Raw genomic sequence first — 26192 nt, 5'->3', positions numbered from 1 at the left:
CAGCAGGAGACATGACTCTTAAGATGCCTCGCCAGCTCCACGATGGGTTTTGCAACGGTTGCCCAACCGCGACGCGTGTGGGGTGAGGGTGCAGGAGGGGTGGCTTCCGATCAGCTCCCACCGAAATGGGATTTATTTCAGGTACATTTTAACGCAGTGAATTTCTCATCCCAAGTGCCGCTGCAGAGAAAGGAGAACGTGTGGGAGAGCCGGAGGGAGAAGGGAAAGGCTGGTCTCAGAGCAGTCACAGGCAGCCTGGACTAGTGACGCAGCACGCACGGCTGGATCGGTGGTTGTTCTAACGCTGTGGGGAAACTTGGCAGTTCTGCTGCCACTGTGGACTGTTGAGACAAAGCCAGTGTGGAAACTTCACATGAAATAAAGAAGAAAAAAGAAAAAGAAAGAAAAATAAAGGCCAAATGCATTATGACAGAGCAAAAGACAATAACCTTTTGCAATCCAAACAAGCTGGGCAAGCCAAGCCATTGTTGAGAATCTGAAAAGCTCCAGAGCACAGGAGAAGGGTAAAAATGAAGAAAAATCATCATACAGTTCTAATGGAAAACACAGAAAGTATCCTGAATTTGAAAATAAACCAGTTCATTTTTCCAAGCAAACATCAGAGCAGAGAGAGTTTTACATGCTCTCACTAAAGGATTCAGTAACTAAGGGTAAGAATGGCTGTTTCTTCCTAACATCACCTGTACCTCTCTACACGTATGTGCAAATGTCAATAGAGTGAAGTCACTGATCAAAAAAAAAAAAAGGTTCAGACAATTGATCTTCTGCACTGTGAGAGATAAAAGTTTGACAGTGTTTTAGTGTATCAAGCTCTGGCTGGCCAAAACTCCATCTGACATTTTCTAGAAAAGGAATATATATGCTAATTTATTCCCCATGATAGATATTGTCCCTGGAAACAAATGCAGAACAGACATGTCCTCGGCCTCTGTGTCCTGATGTATCAGTTAAATCTAGGAAGTAGAAAGGGACGAAAACAGAAGACAAAGCCTTGAAGTGGAAAATGACGACTGTGAAACACCAGCCACCTCAAACTATCACCTCTGAGGACCCACCAAGCTGGAAATCTAATGTCTTGCCCACAATTTCAACAATTAAAATTGACTGAGACTTTTGGATAAATAGAAACGGATCGCTTCTCCTCTGCTCAAGAGATCGCCACATGCAATCTGATGGAAAACAAGACTCCCCTGGGCAAATGCCCCGCAAGAAGAAATGAATCCTCATTTAGAAGGTCTCTGATTTAGACAAATGTATGGTGACTGAGCAATTCCCTCACCATTTTATTGTTCTGAAGCAAACAAACAAAGTGGCAACTGATGCATTGGCTGTGGGATACGGAGCAGCTCAAAGACACAGATTCTTTTATTTAAGGCAAAACCATAGCCCCGGTTTTCCACTTCCAGGCAGAAGTCAAAAGGAACAGCAGGGAGAGGTAGCCTCATCACAGTCTCCACATGCTTTTGCTTGGCACCGGTCACCTCTTCCTGCGACAACACTGAGGTGAATTCACACTTGAATTTTCAACTCACTGTTTAAGTATTTATTTATTCCAGAATAACTGGTTTCAGATTTGTGCTAAACTGGTGGTAATTTCTGCATATTAGAATCTGTAACTGGATCAACATGTGTCCTACACTTCAGGAAATTCAGAAAAATCAACAGGAAAATCAACTCTCATCTTCCCCCTGCCATATGCTAGAGTCAACAGAGTTCACACACCAGTACTGAAAAACAATGCACTGAATCAAACCTGCCAGCCTTTTAGACTTAGCCAAGTGCTTCCGCCTGACTCATTATTCCAGATTTAAAATTTGTGTGGCTTCTTATTTATCTTCTAATGCCAAACAGTATTAGCTATGCAATAACCACTTTGAATAAGGTGAAGTGCTATGCACAGTCATAAATGAGTACAAATTGATATACAGAATTATGTCTTTATTTAATTTTTAACCATTCCAACCCTGTATGCATCCTCAAAACATTCTGCTGGTGATTTGGAGTGGAAAAATCACAGTAAGCAGAACTTCCACCGAGCTTTTTGACATGGCTCTCAACTTCGTTTGGAATCGGTAGTGTGCACGGATTGGTATTTTTCCCTCTTTATGCTTTACTTGGTATTCATCAACACCAAATTTGATCACTGTGATGCCCATTCATGTAAATCACTTAGTTCTTCACAACTCCTCATGGTCTTTCTTGTTTATTAGGAAAAGAGTTGTGGTGTCACCTGCCAATACTGCAACTTTAGCCATTCTAACCTCATTTCCTTTCCAGATCACTCACTAATCAACTGGGGAAATGGAAACAACTCCTATGAACCTGGAGAAACCCTCTTTGCCTTCCAACCATGATGAAAGAATTCTGCTCTGACTCCCTTCTCGGGAAGTTCTTGGCCCACGATACTTCTGTAGCTCTTCCCAAAGCAGATTATGGTTTTTTGTTCTTTTCTTTTGCCCCAATAGTATATTATATCTTGAAAAAAGAGCCTTTGGAAGTCTACATGAAGTCAGTCTTTACGGATGCCTTCAGACACATCCAGGAGTTTAATAAGAAAACTCCCTTTGCAGGACTGGGAGGGTGTCTCATAATATTCCAAATGTTTTGCTGTTGAAGTCCTCAGTTGATCCAATGTTCTCATTCTGTTCCTATTCTTTTGCTTATGCCTGCAGTCTTTTTAAAATGTGAAGTCATCATTTTCAGGGTGAGACTGCATATTCTACTAGCAGCTGTTTAGGATGATGGACAATGATGGTTATTCCCAGATTAACATGTTTTGCACAAACGTTCCAGATAATATTAAAACTTAGATCGTTATTCTGCCATTAAAACATCATTATATTTATGGTCTGTAAATTATGGGACAAATCAGAAGCCTACAAGAGTTCAGGCTTTTTAATACCCTCCACTCTTGTCCTTCCTGAACGGGCATTCATTAAGGATGCTAAACCACAAACAGCATGGAAGTGAAGACCATTTGCATATATAGAGCCTTTGCCTTTATAGGTCACACACAGAACCCAAGACAGCAAGGATTAGGCCTTCTCTAAGTGACTGGGAGTCACTTGAGAAGAAGACTCTTGAACCAACATAAAACAATGAAGACATTCATCCAGAGACAAAAAACTCATCGTTCTTCCTGTCTTCACTTCATTAAGTCAATGCTGTTCATTCAAGCCTTTTCACTTTAGGCTGGCTATGACTTTTATTCAGATAGTCCTGACTCTAAAACAATTCCTGAAGGGTTACCCAAATTTGGGCTCAGCTGCACTGGAGTATGGGAGGCAGCTCTTCCCTGCTGCAAGCATTCCTCAGCATGCAAAGGCATGATGGCCCGCTGATCCAGATTCTATAAAAAGCTACTTTCAGGACAGGGAAGTTGTTTAGCTTTCAGAAAGATTCCCTGGCACGTCTTCCCCTTTATGTATTTGCTCTGCTTTGAGTGCTCGCATGGTAAAATTGAACCAAGGTCCTGGCTCTGTAGGGAGGTGAACTTACTTGAAATGTTAACTTCTAGACCAAAAAATACATGTGAAAGAAGGAAATACCTAATCCTTTAGTAATACCTAGAAATACCTAACCCTTCAGTACGCAGGGGTATACCTCCGTGTTTGGTACATGTTACATTAATCAAAGACACGTGCAAAGCAGGCATTAGTTGGCGAGAAGGCTGATCCCATGCTGAGAAGGACACATTCTTACCAGCCAGTCATGTTGAAGTCACGGTAGAGCATCCTCTTTCCAACTTCCTTGCGCTGCACCCTCCGTGGAAACTCTAAATGTGTGAACTCATTTCCCAGCAAGTGGGGCTGCATGTAAGCCTGTGGGCAGAAACCAAGCCACAGATACCACATGATCATCATAAAACAAGACATCATCTATTTTTAATGAGGTAGCATTACCATCCCTTCCTGCTCCCTTCCCACACACTTTATTTTTTTTCCCCACCCTTTTTAAACAAGGAAGATGATGAGCATCTTTTCAGCAAATGATGCGTACGTAGACTAATTTTGACACTGCCATTGTCCAGCAGCAGCCTTACAGGGAGCAGTCCTCCTCTTGCCCTCAAAATCCTTCACTGCTTCTCCCCGTTCCTCAACACCTGGGATCTCTAAAGTATGCCTCAGTACCCTGAAGGAGTCTGCAGGGCTTCGTAAAAGAGAAAACATCTCTCTTTTGGAAGTCAGCAATCTGAGAGACGGAAATTATCAAAAGACAAAGCCATGGAGCAAGCAGAGGCTCGGAGGGGTGCATATGGAGGGGAGCTCATGCTTTTTGACTCCCAGTTCAGCTACGCTAACAATGCACACAACTTAATATTACTACTACACTTTAATCGTCGCTGCCTGGAGAAAAACATTTCCTTTTACCTGCTCAGTGTGCTTGCACCCCATCACACGCCACGCTGAGAATACACATGAGCTGCAGAGCACTTTATTTTCTTATTTTCTAAAAACTACTTCCTTTGTGCAGAACAGACTTTAAGCAAAGCAGCAGATCTCTTGTGTCCCAACCGCAATGAATGTTTTTGACGGTGTGATCACTGGAATGCTGCTGCTGCTGCTGTCCTTTCTGGTGCGCTGCTCTGCAGATACTCAGAGGCCTCTTTGCCAGAGCTGTGCCCAAGGCTCGTGTTCCTCAGAGCTGATCGTACTCGAGAGCATTGTGAGGCTCTTTGAGCACTGCGCAAATTTTTGGTTTGGACTTATATGCAGATCACCTGACCCGATAGATTAATCCTAAACAATTTCTTCTTTCCTAAACAAACCTCGCTCATTTTTCTTTGATATTTGGAGAAACAAGAGTTTCTCCCTCCCCAAAGCCGCATTGAGAGCAAGCTCTTCTGAAGACACAGTCAAACTGGCTAGGGAACTGAAAAAAGTTGTGTTTCTTAACCTTTTTGCAGATATCTCTTTTTCTTTATCCAGCCAGTTAAGGCAGTAAAGTCTGTGTTATCTCGAGCAGCAGCTGCCGTCAGGCCAGACCAAATGGGGCAGCTTTGGTTTGTGGGTTTGTCATAAATCTAGTGCTCATCAAAGGTGAGCGGCAGGAAGCAGTGGAAGTCCTTATTGATCTACCTGGCAGCTGTCATGCAGGTAGCTCACAATAAAATATTTCCTGCATTTAAGAGATGAGCCCACTCAATTTAATACGAGTTGGACCACGCTCAGCACATCACAGTGCTAACCTCCCATCGGCTTGTGGCCGCTCCCGTCGCCAGACAGCCTTCCAGTAAACACCTTGAGCTTGGCTGAAACGGGGCTCAGGGAGGTTGCTGTGTGTAGCCAACTGGGTTCTGCTCTCTGGCTTTGAAGCATGCAAGTGTGATCTTGACATCGTGATCCCTTCCTGGAAGAGGAGCTCCATCCAATTCTCTCTCTGTGTATAGTTAAGGGAATTACACTTTTCCCCTGCACTCTATATCAGTCAAGGTCCCTTCCTCCACCCAAATATTGTTTTAAAGGACCCTCTAATTGGTTCACTGTTCCTCATTACAAAAATGTTTAGGAAGCACTAGTGACTTTTGAGAGGTCTAGCAATATTAGGCTTTTCATAGTTCCAGAATTCTGGATGCTTTACTTCGAAGTACATGTAAACTTCTTATTTGTATTTATTTTCATCCAAAAAGATGGAATATCCCTAATGATTTCTCTGATGCATTACTTCACACTGACAGTAGAATGTTGGACATTTTTAAAAATTTTTTTAATTCTTTTTAGTCTATGATACTGTAAACAATGAAGTCAGTCTGCTCTGAAACTGCAATTCAGTTTACTTTCAAAAATGCACAGCCTATCTTGATTAAATCATTACAAACCACTTCTAGCTAAAGACTACTGTTGCCTGCCTACAAAACAAGAAGCCTTATTTAAAGCAAAAAAACCCCTCATACCTGACATCAAAATGAAGTTATTTAACCTTTAGATTGTCAGATTACTTATTAGGCTGGATCACAGGTCCAGAAGAAAAAAAAAAAAGTTACAGGCTTTTAGTATTTTTCCCCTTGAAAACAAGAATTTCCTTTATTGAAAAGGTAAAGCGACTGGGAGAGCCTGCGTTTCATAAAGATTTACTCAGATGGAAAGTCTGAGGTCACAAGTGAAATAAGATTAATAAAGCTGGCAGAGTTATCTGTGGACTGCTAATGTTCAAATAAGCTATCTCTTCCACAGCCAAGCCTCAATGCTTGATTTACAATCCAGAGATCTTAACTTGATTCTAATATTTTTGGCGTCAGTGGAACAGAGGGAAAAGAGCAATTTGGAAGCTTCTGCTGTCTGTGAGCTGAATTCTTATGTGAAGAAATGGGGACATTTTGTTGGGCGTTTTTTTAAATTTTCTATATTTTTGACCCTTTTCTTTCTTAACAGTTATTTTTGATGCTTCACTGGTAATTCTACAAAGAATGTTCTACTATAAAATTCAGCTGAAACTTCTAGCCAGGTTTGCTGAGAGCTGTTCTCCATTAACAACAAGGCAGGGTTCTTCTCCCTCTCCACCCCAATCAAACCATGCTGGGCAGCAGAATCAAACAAAGAATAAAAAGCGACGCTTTACAAATCTACAGATCTTTCAAGTAGATACACAAGCAGACACCATGAAATCCCCTCAAGTGATCAAATGAGAAACAAGAACAGTAAGTTAACTGACTACCAGAATTTCATCTGTGATGAGACACTTTATTTTCCATTTTCTCATCTGTTTAGTCTCGATTTACAAGAATCTCAGATCAGAAACACCATTCAGAGAACTGAAAATTTAATAAGGAGACTGACTATCAAACACTTTCTATAACCTGATGAGGTATGTTCAGACAACATGGTTGTTTTGTTACAGAACTGGAATATTTTCCATCATTTTTCTTTCAGAAGCTATTACAGTATTTTTGGCACATATCTGGCATACTCTGCATCATTTGTTTTTGGTACCCTGCCATTTTATGGTGTGTTTTGTGGCTGGCTGTATTACACTCGACATTAGTTGTTTAAAATGGAGTCTGCCCAAGGAAATATTAGTCACGTTTCTTTCAAAAGGCCATTTACTTCCTGCTGTGATTCCTGGTGATTGGCAAAGCAAACATGAAATTAAGACAAACCTAGACTTACCCACTAGTGTGGCAGTTCATTAGGTGGCAGGGGACACTGCATTTATTTTATTGTACTCCGATAAGATCTGCTCATGCCCTTTCCAGCTCCTCCAGCACACACTGTGCTGGGACATCACTGGCACAAGCAGTTTCACTGTATTCTGTGTTATTTTCAGAACTGCCGGTTTCTCCTATGTCAACCACATCTTACAACTTTATCCTCGTATCATCCTGCACCATTTTCTCCAACAGGCCACTCTACTAGGTGGGACTGCTGCTCACAACAGCACACACAGCACAGTGCGTCCAGAAGGTGTGCAAATTATTCAGAAGTTATCATATGGACACGCTTAAGTTGAACAGAGGTTAAAACTAAAGGAGGTGGTGATAGAATGAAAGAGGGAAGCGGCACCAAGTCCCACTTGTCAACACCCACTGTCGGAAGAGAAACAGCACCGAACGTCTGCAGTAGTCAAAGGACCAAGGGAAAGCTGTTGCAAGGCTTTCACATCTCACATCTGAAGAAGTGCTCTCTGGCTGCGGGATTATCTTCTGCGACACTCTCACAAGTCTCCTGACACAGAAATCTATCTCTGCCGTGCAGCCTGACTGAAATCTGCAGCTGCGTGTCGTCCTCCCACTCCCAAAAAAGGGGGTGCAGGTGAAGGTGGAGAGATAACCTTGGCCAAAGGACAACCTTGGCCCAAGATGCTCGAAAGTCAGAATGACTGAGTAGCCAACTTGTTCTTTTGAGGTTGCCCAGCCAGAAGCCCATGCCCAAGGCCATTTTTGGATACCTTGGAATAAACTTGCATTAAAACGGGAGCTGGATAGAGAAAGCATTTGGTGTTTTCCCCCCAGTTACTCAATCAGTACTAGCCAAAGCACCATTTTGTCTAAGACTGGGCTGGAAGACTTCATGTCGAGATGCTAACACGACCCGATCAACTCATTACCTCGCAGATTTATTTGCGTGTGGAAATCAAGGCCCAGAAAAGAGGATGTAGATCAACGTCCTGTGTGGCTGAAGCAATCAATAGGCACTACAGGCAGAGGAAAGCTCCTTCTCCCTGACTGTGCTAACAGTGTCTACTGCACAGGGAACCAAGAGTTCACAGCCTGCAGGCTCTAAATCCACACCCTCCCTTTGCCCAGGCAGCGACTTCCCCACAGTGAACAATATCTCTGCCTTTACCAAGTAAAATATTCATGATTACTGCTAACATGATTAAGTGATTTTCATCCTATTCTGCAGGAAGAACAGTGCGACATGTTTGAAACAAAGAAACTCTGCAAATAAGAAAATAAATCCAAGGTAAGTAACTTTCACATAAGAATAGCAGAAGAGAGATGGTGGTGGTGCAACAGACCAATAGCAGCACCTGGGGACGGCCAAGGTGAGTAAGGAGAATTATTTGGGATCTAATCAGCAAGACAGATACAACCTTTGGAATGTAACATTTATGCCAACCTTGTAAGAAATTTGGGGTAATTTTTTTTTTTTGAACACTAGAGTAAAACTGTTACTTATGGAAGTTAGGTTTGAAATTATCTCTAATTTTGTTACACGCTCTTGCTGTCTTGCATGTGTTTTCTTTGAACATGATACCCATAGCCCTGGCATATTTGTTACATATAGAATTCAAATAAACAAACAAAGGTAAAGGAATTTTCCAAAGGAAACAGAAGCAGCACTTTTCAGATCAGCTGCTATTTTCAAATATAAGCCAGAAAGGACATCAAAAGAGAAAAAAATCCCTTGTAGGCAACACTTTATCTCATATTTCCTACAGAAGTAGCAGACTCCCCAGATACTAAAGCTACCTTTTATTTTAAAGGCAAACAAATTATTTTAAATGTAACTGAACTGTAAATATTTACTAGGCCTCTTTTCCATTTGATTCTCTGAAGATGAATCCTCCCAAAGCAGTATTTCCTCTGAAATCTTCAGCTTCAAACCAATGAATCTGACGAAAAGCCACATGTGGCAATTGTGGAAACATTCACAGTATTTCTTTAAAACCCTTCACCTCTGCCTTCAACCACCAGCATTTTGCCTAGTTTCAAACCACAGTGCTTGGGCTAGGCTGAAGATAAAAGACACTTTAAGACCAGGGAATGCCACCAGCCTTGGCCTGTTTGTATCATGTCAGGTAAAGTTGACAGTGAGCTTGCCTTGTCTTAAGCTGTAATTTCTAATAGGAAAAAGCAGGAGACCACAAGAAGCACCAAAGGAAAAAAAAAATCTCTTGGCCCCATTAGGAATGACGTTTTGACAAAGGAACGACCAACTTCAACCTACAGAGCTGACCATCGATGAAAAAAGTAACAGGTTTGTTTGCATGAAAAGTACTACTGTGTATTTTGACTTACGTCTCTCGGGCAGCTTATCAGCCAACGTAACTTAGTGTATTAAGCATCCCAGTTAGTCCTCAGTTAGTCATCCTGTCACAACTTTAAGGGTGCTGCTACATTAAATAAAACTAGTTTTTCTTCACCCAGCCCATCCTGCAGCCAATAACACTGACTGAGTTGGATATCTTTTCCCCAATCAAGATATTATTGGAGTGAATGAATAAAACCCTGCGATATTGCTCACATGCACACAAAGGGCAGTCCACGGGATTTTACACCATCACCCACTGAACACCGGGATGGACTGAAATACCTCTGTGGCTTGTTAGCTCTAGGTCTGAGCTCTCATTATCCAACACCAACATGCTGCTGAAGGGCTGCAGCTGAACCAAGTACACAAGCACAGCCACGCTGACTGACAGCTTTCACAAAAGAGATAAGACTCTTTCATTGGGATTTGCACCACCAAGCTTTTCTTCACATTTGCTGATGACTAAAAGACATACGTACTCAGTGGGCACAGAGCCCTCCACTGAGCCACAGCAACTCAGTGGCATGTGTCTGAACCTTAGATATTGCCAGGCAATGCCTGTTATCAGCAGCCTCTGATTTTGTCCTTGGCTCTCTTACCAGATACTGAAGTCGCTGGCGTTCAGTCTCTGGAGTGAATTCTGAAGACATTGGGATGACTTCACCATTTCGGATTATTATAGCCCTGTAATGGTAATAAAACATCATTAGTACTGAATGGGGAAAAAAAAAAGTAAAAAATGCCCAGAAAACCACAGGGTACAGTCACACTCTTATTCTCTTCAGAGTCACAGTAAAATAAAGCCATTTCTTTTCTACTGTCAGCAGAACGGGATAATAATTCCTGCCCTGCATCCTTTAGGCTGGATAACAAAGTATATTTGTATATGCCAAGTTTATTTCAGAGCTCACAAAAAGATCTGAGAAACAAAGGCAAGAGTTATTTCAGTTGATGCCTACAGGGTATCCTTATTAAGTGAAATGCAGACACCCAGAGGAGATGCTGCAGAATCACTGACTGTAGAACAACTCTTCGCAGGTTTTAATCCCAGTTGTGGCTGACACTGTCTAAACTACTGGCTTCAAATGACTCACGCAAGCACTTTCCAATTATTGATTGGTCATATGTCATGTCAGAACATTTCTACTCCAACAGCAAATGGAAATAGCAAAGCAAATCCCGTTTAACCCAAAATTTAACTAGTTACCTGCCGAAAGACGACAGGTAATGGAACAACTACAGATCAGCCAGGTAATTTCACATATTCTTCTGCGAACAGCAGAGAGGAAATTCCCTCAAACATCTGCCTGTTGCCTCTTAACAACCTGCTATGCTGCCTGCAAAAATATGGTCCGACTCTTCCCTGGTGTGATGTCACTGGCTGAAACACAGTCACAAGAGGGAAGAATTTACCCAGTATTCCTGCCACATTCTGTGTCTATGTATTCACTCACAGAATTGCATTCTTTTATCTTTCCATTATTTACACAGCTCTGTAAGTACGGTAATGCCTGGCTCTTCCAAAAAGCTGGATGAACTCTGTATCACCCCAAAGATTTTAGTGCCTTTTTTGAGCTGTTTCTCAACCACCAGCAGATTACTCCAGTGTTTGGACAGCAGTGGTACAGCAGCTCTTCTCTTGAATTTACACCGAATTTGGTGTAGGTAAAACAAGCAGTCATCATTTGGATTTCAGACTCTTCATGTTTTAAATGGTCTCCTTTCCGTGATCTTTTCATCCTGTTGATGTGATATTTATGTGTCAGCTTATTTCTCTGATAATCTGATCAATTTGCTGGCTTTTCTTCTGTGCCAGGTATTTTTGACAGCACTACAACGCAACCAACAAATATGGTAGGCACACAAAGACTGAAAACTTAACCTTTAAATTCAAAGCACAGGTGCCTTCAGATGCACAGCCCAGGTACCAATCAGCTTCGTAAAATGAGCGGCACCAGATAACTTTCCAAGTATTCTGGATATGATAAATGGTCTCCAAACGAGCGTTATCAAAGAGAAAAGGAACTGTTCACGTTTCTGAGACTCATGTGGCAAAGAACAGACAAGGTACAGGATGGCACTACAATTGGAGAGGTGGGAAAAGGCTCTAGTGATGAGAGGAAAAGAGCTCTGCTCTGACAGACGAGTTTACTGCTCCTGGACTTCTATCACCCTCTTGCAAATAATCTCGATAGAAATTAGAAGTGGCAAGAGCGCAACCTATGTACTGAAGGCTCGCCCTGGCTTTTGACAGCCACGATGAAAATCAATATCGTGTGCTTTAAATGAGACAGACATGGTCATTGTAACTCATTAATTTCTTAAAGAGAAATCTGTTCAGAATTGTTGATGGAATTTTTCCCCTTTATGGGACCTGAACACAAAAATGCCGGTCCGATTAAAAACAACAGAAGCTTGCTGAAAAGTTTTCTTTTGAATTTCCGAGACAGTCATCTCTTTTCTGCAATAACACCTTTGCTTTTATTTTTGCAATTCACAACGTGTTTGGCTTTGAACCAGACATTTACGCAAAGACAGAGGACGGGTTTTATAACCTTTTCATATGTAATTTGACTCACTTGAGTAGGCCTCCATTTAAAAGGTCTGTGGGTTTCATACAGAGTAAGTACTCTGGCATCAGTCTAGACTAGACTGATCAAAGGAGCTGATCAGACACTAAACAAATTTTACAAACTAGTTTAAGAGAGTCGTAAGTGATCTACTGATCCTGTGCTTGTCTGAAAGGACTAATATAAAAACACAAGTGGATACAACTGCTAGCACGTCAGGCTAATCCTAATTACCCCTTGCTTCCCATTTAATCACCATTTCACCGGGAAACCATATTTTAAAGACCACTCAGACCAATCTGGGGTTCACCTTTTTCTTGGTGCACACTGACATACTTCCTACATACACTGATAGCTATCATTCTCACCTCTACGGGCAGAATTAGGCCCTGAGGGACACACACATCATATAAAAAGCAATTCAGAGGCGAGTGGGTCAACCTTTCATAGCTCAACTTATTTTTGCTAGAAATTGCAGCCACCTGGGGTGAAAAGCACAATGCAGCTCAGAAAAAAAAAAAATCTTTGGAGAGGGGAATCAAAGCAATGCTGTTGATACCTGTTAAAATAGAGCCTCGTTTTTATGGTTTTCATTAACGTTTTCAGCAGTTGGACTTTATTCAACTTGAAAGTTACAGCTGCTCATAAGAGTCAAATGATTTGATCCGAGGAATTAGACAGCTCCAGATATGAGTAACCAGGGGGACGCAGACATACACCAGTGGCACCAGGTCACTGGTCTGTCACCTGTGGTGGGATCATTACCCTCTTACCAGGCTTTTTACCTTTCCGCATCAGCTGCTTAGCCCTTTCATGACAGCAAGGGGTATTTCTGACGGCCAAAGTGACAAAAATGGACGTGTTTGTTGGCTGTCCCCGCGGAGAGGCTGGGTGCGAAAGCCTGGCCCGGGAGCCACACTGCTCGGTGAGATTTCTCCCTGTCATGAAGAGGTGCTGAATCAGGCCCTAATTGGGTTTGGAGACTGAACTGCCCTTTCCGTGACCTCGTGGTGACAGAGCTGCCAAGTGCCGTCTGAAGGCTTTTCCCACCGAGCAACCTCCAGAGCCCCGGATTCAACAGCCTCAAGTCAATAACTGCTCACAGGGAGGGAGCCTGGCTGAGGCGGGAGCCACAAAACGCCCAGCAACTGCTTTTAGAGACCTCGGTCCATACGGTCCTGCAGGACAATTCATTTTGACTTTAGGCTCCCTAAAGGACCAAAGCAGCAACATGGCATTACGTGAGCATTACTGCTTCTGCCGTGCACGAAAAACGCACGGATGCTGTGAAACAGTGCTCTGAAAGCATTTAGCTCCCCGTGCATTGTGGAAATAAGAACACGTTATTTTATACCAGAATACAGCTGTCCCATTAAACTGTCAGAAACAGCTACGTAGGAAGCAAGAGGAACTCAAAGAGATGCAGTGCCCAGAGAGCATTTGATTCTGCCATGTTTAATAGTGACATTTTAATTTCAGCCACACTGGTGAAACACATTATAGCGGAGCCACGGGGCGAGCCTGCCAAAGGCAGAGACGCATGATTCATGCTTGCAGGGAACAAGTATGTCAACACCAACCAAATACTTTCCGATGACAAGGTTGCTTCAGACCCAGGCGAATCATTAATTTGTATCATCAATGAATCAGTAATTAAAAAATAAAAGGGTTTTTTGGCAGGATAGGGAACCAGGAGTCACAGATCTGCAGACCCCTCGGTGCATTGCCCACCATGCTCTACAGCTCTGATGCTCTCTCCACGCAGCATCACACACAGTGAGCAAAAACCCAGGAGAAACAGCTCTTAAGTCTTGAGGCCATGGAGGCCATAAGGTCATTTATTTTGAAGCCTTCTAAAAACAAACTAGAGATTTCCCCTGAGTCCTCTCCCCTCTTTTGAACCCAGCTATGTGACTCCCTACCCTCACGAACTACAGGATCCTACCTGCCCTTGCATTTCACGCATACGTGCTCTGCACGACAACATATGCTCACTAATCTGGACCTGGAAAACATTCACAGGGAACAGGAAGACGTTGGGAAAAGAGGTCCCCAAAACACAGGTGGAGTAGTCTAAAAATGAAAGAAACAAAAATCTGGGTTTTTATCTCTCTTCTGGGCACTTCACTAAGCATTTTCTGATCCAGAGGAGCTGTGCCTTGAACAACTGAATGTGGAGCAAGTGATGTGCCAGTGCCTCGGTGGGTAAGACAGGACTGGCAGTCGCAGCAAATCAGCTAACTGATCTATTAGCGATCAGCTAAATGATCTATTGAGCATTTCAACATTCACAAAGAACCTTAAGTATATTGTTACTTTCTATATTCACATCGGATACTTCAAAACAGTATTTGGTGTTTTAGTATATATTCTCATTTAAAACATGGTGAATGAAGTAACAAAAGGGTAAATACCTGCCCCTGTGTTGTACAGCTGCTCTCACACTCAGGAGGTAACAAAAATACTGGCTTAAGAAAAATGTCAATATATCAATTGCTTTTGCATTTTTAAAGCCACCTCCCCTTGATCCAAGCAGCATTTGTGGGTTCCTCCCCCTTTTTTTTTCCTTTTTCTTTTGTGGAGAACACAATCAGCTGAGAATTGCATAGCATCCTTTCTGAGTTTCTGACGAGAAACAAACAGAGAGAAACTCATACATTTTAGAGGAAGCTATTGTTGGTTACTCTCATTTAATCATACAGAGAAACAAACACTTTAGTGAACAAGGTCAAAAGTGTTATTTCAGTGCTGTCGTGGGTCCATTGGGATTCCGGTGTTCAAAACAAAGAGGCATCTCCTACTGTTAGGAGTATTCAGGGGACACCCTGATTCCATTACACACTTTTCCAGCCAAAAATGATTTGAAACGCAACATTAAACTGCACATTTCTGCAACAGAGGATAAAAATCTGGTGAAGGTGACAAAGAGAGACTGCTCAGAAAACCCTTCTTGACAGCGTATATCAATTCCAAGCCACAGGGAGGATGTATCCATTTTGTCAAAAGGTGTTAAGCATTGTGGATTCGGTACAGATGAGGCAGAAGTGTCTGGCCTGTCTGAAGAGGTATTAGAAATGTGTCAGTGGAAAAGAAAGAGGGATTAAACTGACAGAAAGAATAAGGCAGGGTTTTATTACATTCAAAGGGAGACGAAACAGTAGATTTTAATTAGGTGTGTCACAAAATAGCTGAGCAAAAAAACCCAACACGTAAATCCTAGAACTATGAAATCAGTCTAGATGGGTACTTGTTTACTACAGTAACTAAATGCATCTATTTAAAGAAGCCAAAGAAGAGCAATCATAACGTTTGGTGAGCTTCAGACTAGTTTTGTTTATTTACCTTTTCTTAATTGCTAAGAAGAGAAAGGAGAAGTGATTATAAAAAGATTCAAAAAAACATTTCTCTCCTCTCTAAATGATGTACTGGAACTTACAGCCATTACAATTACTGATGACTTTTAATACATTCACCCCTGGCACCTTGGTTTCACTTATTATGAACTGAATTACTCTCCATTAGTCCCACACAGACTCATTTCTCAATGTTTCTTTAGAAACCAGGTGAACAAACACCTCGATGCACTGGCAGTAATCATGGAACTATAATGCAAAGCCTTTAAATGATTTCCTTAATTTTATGAACTGAGGCAGGCTGAGGATAGTGAAACAAACCATTATATAATGTTTAGCTGGCACTAAAACACGTCCCAGCGATGACATATCCATCACCATAAAACTCAGAGGTGAAAGCAGCAACCCTCAGCAACACCAATGGGAAAAAAACCATCCAAACTTGGCTGCCTCCCACCCGTAATACACCCAAGAGATGTTTCAAAAATGCCCCAACTCCTATTCGGCATCGCCACCAACAAGAAAACAAGCAACAAACCAGGGAAGGGGCACAGCCATAATATTCCGTCTATTGCCACTCAATAGTCCTGACACCTGGTTTCTTCACATTTTTCAGCACAAATATCAGACTGTCCGCAGAAATACTGTGGCACGATAGAGACACGGGATCGTTCTTCTTTTAGCTGAACAGAGAACACAGTCTCCCTGCTTGTGGCCCTTCCCGTGACAACGCAGCCTCACCATGCGTAAACTTCAGCTCCCTCAAGCCAACAAAAAACCCCTGTCTTGGTGAAGTATCACACAAAACCAGGGTTAAACTAACTTCCTAAAGCAGTGTGCTTTGGTGTTCCCTGCAGAAAGAGCCCTCGCAAACCTCTGCTAAGGCCTTCTGCAGATTCTCAGTTGCCCCAGTTGCTGCATGAGCCAACATCTCAGCGGTCCAACCACCAAGTCCAGCCCTGCTCCAGGACACCCACCTGGCGTTCCTGGGTATTTCATCCAAGGGCCTCCTTCATAGAATCACAGAACAGTTTTGGTTGGAAGAGATCTTCAAGATCATTGAGCCCAACCTTTGCCCTAGCCCTACAACACAAAACCAAGTCCCTCAGCACAACATGCATCCATCTCTTAAACACCTGCAGGGATGGTGACCCAACCACCTTCCTGGGCAGCCTGTTCCAATGGCTGACAACCCTCTCAGGAAAGGAATTCTTCCTAAGACCCAACCTGAACCTCCCCTGGTGCAACTTAAGGCCACTTCCCCTTGTCCTTGGGCCAGCTCCGAGCCAAGCGTGCTACAGCCCTCCTGTGGCAACAACTTCTCCTGACTTTGAAAAGAGCCACAGAAAACAATTATGAAATCCAGACTATGCAAGAAACCCTGAAAGTCACCTTTCAGAGGTGCCTGCAAGCATGCCAGCTGTTCCTGGGCACACACGTGTAGAGCTTTAAGTTGTTCCCACTTACCCAACTCATTCTTGTTTACATTTGTAATGCATTAGGGTTTCCCATGGAGAAGGCCTCTGGGTAAAATGAGGCTGCTGATAGACTTAAAGTCGCTGTTCTAGTGATCTGCTTTTATGAAATTAATTGTATTATTTTTAATAAAGGAACATCAATGGGCAAGTAGAAGCTGTTTCTCAGAGCAAAATAATATTAACAGATTTCCACAGAAGGGCTTACTTCTCATCTATGCTGGCACCTGAGCCAGCCAGCATCTTCCTTAATGTCACCAAAAATAATACAAATATGAATTTTTAGAACTAACAACTTAGTAAGCAGCAGTTAAAGGGATTTTCTACCCTATATATAGATTTCTCTCTGCCTCATATATTGCATCCAACAGTGAGAAGCACTTGGCCATCACCAACGCTGTAACTAAATTACTTCAGTTGCTTCTGCATCACTAGTCCACAGTTTTAAGTTAAATAATACTGAGCTTGCAGTTTGCACACAGAAGAGAGAGCTTGGAGAAGACACATTGCTCAGGCATTTTTGAGCCCAAGAGCTGCATGCTTCTAGTTCTCAGTGCTTTTTTGGCAGGCTGAACCTCCATTCCCAGGAGACTTTATCGTGAATTCTATGTTCTATCTTAGGTCCTCAAGTGTACTGTTTGTCTGTACTGTTGTATGGAGTTATTAGCAGGTTTTGTTATTAACAGTTTTTAATTGTAGGGCTAATTATACATGTTTTTTCTGTACTCCCACTCCATCACTAATGGGATGGCACTGACTACCTGTATGTGAGTTTTTTTGTTTGTTTAATCAGGAAAGTAACTTTTGCTATTGAACCAGTGGTGACTTTATAAATTTCATAGAATCATAGAATGACCTAGGCTGGAAGGGACCTTAGAGATCATTTAAACCAGCCTCCCTGCCGCCAGGGATGCCACCTCTCAACTAGATCAGGCAACACATGGGGACTGAACAGGAATCGAACCTGCAACCTTGGCATTGTTAGTGCCACACTCAACAGGCTGAGCTAACCGACCCCCTACACAATTCTAGTACTGTCTACTCGGGTTCCAGTAGCATTAAACCAAAAGCCAAGGAACTAAACTAAAATGCTCTGTAATTAATAGTGTGTGCTTTCTTGTTGGTTTACATGTGAACCCCCCAGTTTTTCAGAGAAGATTTCAGCTGGCAGCTAGGAAGCTATTACAAGTCAGTTCATAGCAACACTGTAAGCATACAAATACTGCCCACCATCGGGTCCAGAATCCTTAGGCTGGCAATTTGCTGCCCTCACAGGATTCACTTTGCCTGTGATGATTTCAGTATATCCTTCAAATGAACACAGCTAAGTCCATGGTTGCAGTGATGATACACCACCATGGCTGAACAACACGCCACCGATTACTCAGGCCGTGCCAAGGAAATGAACAAAGAAGCACGGTCACATCTGTGCCCAGCTCTGAGTCTCACGATTGGTAGCCGTGGAATCAAAGTCTTTTTCCCTGCTGTCCAGGATATCACATTCATCTCCAGTAATGAGTTACTATGGCAACTAAACCTGAGCTTAGTGGATGAAGGCATTGCTGTGCAAGTCAGTGTTTATTTTGCCAGTAATATGGCTGGGATACAGTTGACCACGTAAGATGGAAGTAGCACAGATTTTTTTTTTTCCCTGCTCTTACTGTCACACCATTGAGGAAGGCAGAATCACTTTTAGCACCTAAAGCATCACATCTACTTTGATCTCAGCTTTTCTACTTAATTCACAAGCAGTTGCAGGGTATCGGAACAAGCTGGACCGAGAAATAAAAGCAAACTGAAAGTCATACTGTTTGCTCACTCTGTATCAGTGAATTTTTGCCCAAGCCCTGCCTCATTCACCCATGCAGAAGTGACGAGGGAAGCCCTTGCTGAAAGCCCCAGAAGCAGGGCTCAAGCTGCATTGCCTAGCTGCTGCTGAGACTGATAAGCTCATGGAATTCAGGGGATGAGAAAAGGTTTCCAACACAGTAAGGTCCACAGCAGACTTGAAACATTCACCAAGCAAGCCGAGGTGCTCTCAGTACAGATGGGAGCTTGAGGTCCAAGCACCCAGTCTGCTTGGCATGCCTCTGCCCTGGCCCTGCGACACTGGAAAGAAGAACCTGCAGGTGTCTCTGTGGTCAGTTACTAAGGCACATAAAACGTTGGTTTTGAGCTTAACGTACTGCACTGGGACATCTGGATTCTGGTATATTTGCTTATACCACAAGCTGCTTCTATTAGAGGTCCCGGGCTCTTACTGCATCAGTAAAGTATTAGTAAAAGACTGATTAAAATTACATCTCCGCACCCTTCACCCATCTTTCCTCAGACACTACGAGCTCTACAGGCTACACAACCAACATACAGGCAAGGATGTTATTACAGTGGAAATTTTTCCTTGATCAGTGCTTATATTCACCAATAGACAGCAGGAGAGTTTTTACTTGCAGATGCAGTAGCCAGGGTTTTTTTTGTCTGGCTTGACTAGTTAATTTGAGTTTTGCTGGGTTTTTTGTTTGTTTTGCTTTTTTTCCTTTTTTTAAAGGTCAGAAAAATAAGAGAATTAAAAGGTAACAGAATCTTCATCACTCCTGAAAACTAATACCAATGTACTGTGGCTTTCCAGTTGAATGGTATTACTTGAATAGTCAAAATTCCTCTCCTTCCTCATAATCCAGAACATAAGGACTTCATGGGTAGATGATGTCTGTGTGGCTAGAACCAAAGAGTTAACTGAATGTACCACTCACTGAAAATGTTGACAATGACTTCAACACCTGCTAGATTGCCATAGACACTGCTAAGGCATATGCTCTCCCAGGAAAAAAAAATAAGAGTTTGGAGAAAAGGCAGGACAATTGCTTTGTCTTCAAAAGCCTGTGAACACTTACTGCCAAATTAATAATTTCTGCCAACTTCAAAATGTATCTGCTGGATACAATGTGCCAGTACCTTGGAACTTGTCATCTGCTACACTGCTGGAAAATGCTCTTCCTCATCACTGCACTTTGAGTGCAACGACTTATCTCTGATTCAACACTTTCTCTCCACACCTCACTTAAAGTGTTTCCTGAAGTGCCTCCAAAAGTTCTACCCAGCAAAAAATCCTGCCATATCCAAGGTTGCCGCTATTCCTACGAATCCTGCGCCCTTGCTTCTCGCTGGAAGGAGGCCAGGCAGAAGTGCTTTCTGCAGGCCTGCAAGTCAGGTTTCTAAGGAAAAGCACTAGGGGAAACAGAGAGATGGGACTTGGCTGTATCTCCTTGAGTGCAACTAAGACATCCTGCTCTTTTCCAACATTTTTGGCTAAGCAGGGTCAGATTTCTCCACCTACCAAACTGTAGTCAGTGAAGGAGAATGTGTGTGGGAGAGACTCACTTCATCTTTAATTCTTTCCTCACTACACAGGCAACTGCTTAGACCAGGCTTAGGTTATCTGTTGCCCTGAAATGACTAAACATTTATTATTTTCACATGGTTCCACCAAAGAACTAATAACCTAAAACCAGGATGTGAACATAGATGGGCCAAAATAGGTGTTGCTTTCCCCTCTTGGGAGGCATCTTTTGAATATGAGAGGAATAAGAACTTCAGAGGATGAAGAGAAGTCACCATGGATTGCATGGCCCTAGGTGAAAGGCCCTGCACCTCTTTTTGCCCCCTCTTTCAGATGAAACAGAAGAACATTTTCCCAAATGCTGCAAACGAGAGAAGATTAGCAACTGAGTTAGTCTTTCCTCTAGAGACCTTGAAGTATGAAGTACAGTTGTTGTTGTTTACACAGACACAGATGTATGGAGACAGATAGGACTTAGGCAGACCACTCAAGGAAACGAAGAAAATATACACCATTTAGATTCTGATCTAGATGGGTAGTTAGGAAAATCAGAAAATTAAAGTTTCTTAAAAATACTGTAAACCAAAGACTAAAGCAAACTAGGTCTGCAACAGTCATATACCAGCACATCCTTTGGTTTCCATCCTTATACAGTGTTAGTGCTTCTGGCAAAAATCACCCTGCAAGAGTGCCTTGAGGAAGAGGTCAGATACCATGACCCACAAAAATGGGTTAGAACTCTGACTTCTCAGAAACTCTATTTAAGCTACAGTGCCAGTCAGCAGATACATGGCTGTTTCCACACCCCTCTCATTTACTTCACAAAAGCCGATTAATCTCCCAAAGTTTACTTCCTGCAATGAGAACTACACACAAGGGAAGCAGCTGACAAGCACCATAGTACAGAAGAGGAAGTATAAATGGAGTGAGACTCAACACGATCAGCAAATCCAGAAAGAACTGAAATAGTAAAAAAAGTAGATTTCAATTTTTGGTCCACTATTTCATTACATTGGGAGAAGTCAGTGTTATAGACAGTCTTCTGTAACCTGGCCAGCAAAAGCAGCAATGCAGTTTCTTAACTTGCACCTACAGGGAAGCACCACAAAAGCATTCACTCGATGACCTCCCATCATTTAACAATCTCAAAAGCCTTAACAATAATTCTACACTAGCAAAAAAAGGAGAAGAAAACCTATTCTGGACATGAGGATATATATTCAAGCAGAGGGTGAATATACCCTGAGAACGTAGGCACAGGGGAGCAAAATCAAGGAGGCATAAAACCAATGAAAAAAAGCTGATGAAGCAAAACGAAAAATCCAGTAACCCTGCAAGTCTGTGAAGCATCCGAAACGTCGGGCTCTTTGCTTTGATCCCAAGTTCTGCCAATAAACCAAAGAAGCCCAAGAACCCATCACAGATTTAGTGAGTGTTTCGGGGCCTATGGAAAAGTCAAATGAACTTGTGGTGTTCTGCTGCTTGTATAATGATAAAAGCCCGGCTACCCTCCATGGCTCCAGCACAGCACAAAACGGCAGGGCCTGCAGCATCTTAGCCAGATGACGTGAAAGCCAGAAGAACACTCGTGCCAAAGATAGTCAATACGGTCACATCACATTACAGTCACTGTAGTGATACTGGGAAAATGTTACGTTGCGTGAGGCTGTACAGAAATTGGGCAGTAATCAGTACAAACATTAAGTCCTCGTTTTACTACGGCTTCTTCACTGGGCATAAAACAACAGCCTAACAAAGAGCATAAAACTAAATAGAACTGAGATGAACAAGGTGTTACTGCAGTTTAGAAGTAAAAGTCACGTTAGCGATAAAAAAATTGAACAATGCTATTCAGAAGAACGAGCAGATAAGGTTTACTATTCCTTGTTAAAATAACCCAAACAACTATTCCAGAAGCCCGGCCTAGTTACCATAATGTACACATCAAACCAGTAAGCAAAGCACAGTGCCTCAATGCTCACCAGAAGAGATACTGGAGAGCTGACTATAGCACTATCAGTCTGTAAGGAGACAACATTGCACGGACAATACTAACCACTGAGAGGAAGAAAGAGAGACAGAAACATTAGAAAAAGCTTTGGCCAATATTCAGACATGAAGTTTGATTGTACAAGTAGGTGTATTTATGGCAGAGTCCAAGAATGATCAGACAAGCCATCAGAGAATGAAAGTGGCTCCCTCCAAGTTGTTTTTATCACACTCTGAATATATCACCTCATTTTTAGTAGGGTTCTGGTATCATGTGCAGTTAACATATAATTATTACAGAACAGTGATTGCATCATTAGCAGAAGTTTAATTATATCATTGACATTAGTGATGCCATAACATCAAGCTCAATAATAGTTCATAACAAAACCTACAATTAGCACAATTTTTTCCCCCTTTTACACCAACCAAAAGTGTTCAGCTTGGAGAAGCCTAATAGTCCATATAGAAGCGAGCTAGGGCTGAACCTGAAAGGATTGCTGGCTGGTAATTTAGTAATATGGTAATTAAAGTCTTTTCATGATGTAATTACACATCAACTACAAAAGGACAGCTGCTATACAACACTGCCAGGGTACGTGGCATGAAATGATTAGATTTGAGAAGCTTTGGTGGTTAAACTGAATACCGCAGACATAAGTCTGAGGTATAGCTGGCATTGCATAGGACATTATTATTCAAGTCTCACACTTGGTGTTTCCTTAGTTTCATAGTGATAGTAACAGTTTGTTGCGTGTACCTTGGTCCTGTGACAGCAGGAGCTGTTCAAAATTCACCTTTAAAACATTCTGCTGTTCTGAACTTGCCTGGAATGAAAAGACCTAACCTTCTTCTGGGCAGAGGCAGAACAAATGAGGCTTGCGTGAACCCAGAATGTTTATTTCCCACCCCTGCAGCACAAAAGCTCCTCTCACAGACTCTAGTCTGTGGGAAATGTAGCTTGATTTATTTGTAGGCTTTTTTCAGTGGGGCAGTAGAGAGGGGAGAAGGAGAACAGAGAAGAGGCACAAATAAGTTGGTGAACTCAAAGAAACTAAAACCTGACTGAGGGTTTTGGCACCTAGTTCCAACAGCAACAAGCACAAGTCATCTGTCTGGGTGAAAAAACACAAAAACACAAACCATCCCTCTTCTCAAGAGCAGAAAAACAATTTTTTTAGGTGGTTTCCTTATTGTACTTCTCACCATCCTTATTTGTAGCTGTGCAAACTGTGAAGCTGACCACACAAGGCATAAGACAGCAAAAAGGAACATATTTTTCCAATGAACACAAATAAAACTTCTTGGCTACGTGACTGGGCTCTTAAATATAGAGGAATGCGGTGTGCACCCTGGCAGTAGGCGGACAATCTCGGAGCTGCTTTTCTAGTCTTAAAATGTCCTTTCAGTGATGAGAAGCAACTTAAGATGTTTTGCAATAGCTGTTTTTCTCCCCTTCTGAAACATGGGAAGTGGGCATTAGGTGGGAAAGAGGCCTAGACCAACTGATCCGCTACACTTTAAAGCTTTTATTTTCTTGAGCTATGAAAATCTAGAAGTGGGCTTATTTTAAAGTGAAAGGTTTTGGGAATTTAGGAGGAAGGCTTCTGTGAGGTCCATTTGGAAAGTGCAACATCAAGTTATTTTGGATCTGGAGGGATCCTATTACCTAGAGGACATAAGGAATAAGTAGAAGAAATTGAGCTCTAGTTCTAACAGGACGTAGCTTTGCCGATGGCTTCCCTTATAGTTCCTGCTCTTCCTGCTTTTCTGAAGAGATGGTTTTGATGGGCTCGATGAACATTCAAAGCCTATTCAAGACCCAGTGGCTTTAACTACAGCGGACGCTTAGGTTAATTCAAGATCACCATTGATGAGTTTATTCCTACTGGGTGTCAGATGCTGCTCTCAGAAATTAGGAAGAATGCCAGGGGACCTTGAAGCAGTGAGTCTTTTAAGAACAAAGATCTCAGCTACACAGAAGTAGGTCCTGCACGGCCAGTTTTACACAGCATACTTTAAAGAGAAGCAATTAGCCAACTCGATGGAGGAAACTCAACCATACTTCAAGTACAACAGCACAGAAAAACATTATTTCTAATTTACTGGCAAAAGAGCTAAAACTTAGTGCAGCTAGTGACTCTGATGACTAGACAGGTGGTCTGCTCAAACATGTTTGCAGCTAACTTCTGTGAGGACTCATTTGACATTTGATGTGAAAAAAATTCAAATATGTCACTTATCAAGAAGAACCAGGTGAGCAATTTGCAATATAAACAGCATACTCGGCATTATTGAGAAAAATCAGCAAAATGAAAAGAGGAACTTCACGCACAGAAGATTTATCTGACTTCCTACATAGTTCAAAGAAGCCACAGGCAACAAAAACGACAGGTTTAGACTACAATACATTTTGTGGTTGACTGCTCTGTGCAAATACATCGTGCAGACACAGTACAAACATGAACTATGTGCGCTCAAAGCTGAAACACAAATGCATAACTGTAGCAGTTTTCACCTAAAGACAAGGTGGTTGAGTACCTTTGCAGACTTCAATTTCTCAGCTGCTAAGTAGAAGACATCAGTCTGCATCATGCGGGGAACTGTTCCCCCTGGCCTGTTTATGCAGACTGCTGCCAAAACAAACATCTGAAGGTCTAAAGTCTTGCAAGAACAGCCTCATTATCTCTTTCTGATGGTGGGCAGACAGTGAGAGAGGGAAAAAGAATGCAAGTGAGAAATTTCCAACATGCTCTTAGCTTTAGCTAAAGCAGAAGACAAAGAAAAAGCTTCTTGCCAACTTCCAAATACAACAGAGCAACAACTCCTGAATGACAGATTTCAGTCCTGAGAAATGGACAAGTACATGAGTTAGAACAGGACACGGTAAAAGTCCCAACCTGTGACAGCCTCCTCTCCCTTCCCTCCTCCTTGTTGCAGGAGCAGTAGTTATTTGTTTACAGATTTGTTTACCTTCAATTATTATCAAAATGTGAGAGTCAGATGGCCTCCCAAGACTAAAGCTGAGGACAGGAGCCCCATGACTTCCTACTGAAATAGTCCAGCCCTACCAGCTGTCCCAGATGTGGTCACTTTGCCAGTGTTCAACACACGATTCCACTACACACCCAACACCTCTTCCGTTTCAATGGCTCTTTCGTGTCCTTCCACTTTTCTGCAACCATCAAGTCATTCAGAAACTACCACAGGGACAGAAGTGTCTTTAACCTCCCTGACTTCAACCACCACTCAACAAGATACTGGAAGCCTGTCACAACCATTTGCATTAATTTCCATGAGAAATATTAAGTGTCCAGCCAAGAACCAGAACCTCTTGCGATACTGTCTGCAACTAAGGAACTTGATAACATCAGATCTGGGGAACTTAGGGTGAAGAAGTAGTTGGGGAGATGCTGTGCTTACTCACCTGCTGTCACCAGCGTTTGCCACGTAAAGCTTCCCCAATAAATACACCACCACGAGGGCTGTGCAGCCGCCAGAAATATTATACACAGTCCTCTCTCGTTCTATTTGCAAGTCCTGTGGGAAAAGAGAACAAGATTTATAAAGATGGCTTAGTAATTAATGTTTTAGAAAATGAAGATTACCCCTAAAAAAACCCCAAACAATAAATTGATTCTTTCTTAAACTGCATGTCCCACTGGCTTTCTTTACTCTTGCAGCTATGGCTACGTGGTCTGGGAGAAGAACAGAAAATCGAAGAGTTCCTATTACTTATGATACAAAGATGTTCACGAAAAATCAGGACAGGAGACTGTAAAACATCAGACACCAAAGAACAAATGACAACTCTGAGGGATGCAAGGGAATTCAATATGAAAAAAACCACAATGAAGGCAAAGATAAATGTGGCTTAACAACAGGTATCTGGTGGTATAACTGGAGAGTGCTTTACAGAGACAGCACATAATTAACGAGCTCTCCAAAGGGGACCTTAGGATTGCGGCAAG

The 26192-nt window shown here is 42.2% G+C and overlaps 1 protein-coding gene across 1 annotated transcript in view; it reads right to left on the bottom strand.

Moving 5' to 3' along the window:
* The window catches only part of LOC104275627 (protein phosphatase 1H), a gene marked incomplete at its 5' end in the record, with an annotated part of 53104 nt that extends 27343 nt beyond the window's left edge, over positions 1-25761 (bottom strand). Inside the window, 3 exons of the mRNA XM_009871631.1 lie at positions 3724-3842; positions 10094-10178; positions 25649-25761. Coding sequence (XP_009869933.1) covers positions 3724-3842; positions 10094-10178; positions 25649-25761 — 317 coding nt within the window. The remainder of the gene's footprint in view (positions 1-3723; positions 3843-10093; positions 10179-25648) is intronic.
* Between the last annotated feature and the right edge of the window lie 431 nt (positions 25762-26192).

This window comes from Apaloderma vittatum, unplaced genomic scaffold (assembly GCF_000703405.1).
Source record: "Apaloderma vittatum isolate BGI_N311 unplaced genomic scaffold, ASM70340v1 scaffold2146, whole genome shotgun sequence".
NCBI classification, from domain to species: Eukaryota; Metazoa; Chordata; class Aves; order Trogoniformes; family Trogonidae; genus Apaloderma; species Apaloderma vittatum.
Note: the sequence above shows the minus strand (reverse complement) of the source record. Positions and strands in the feature narration are given on the sequence as shown.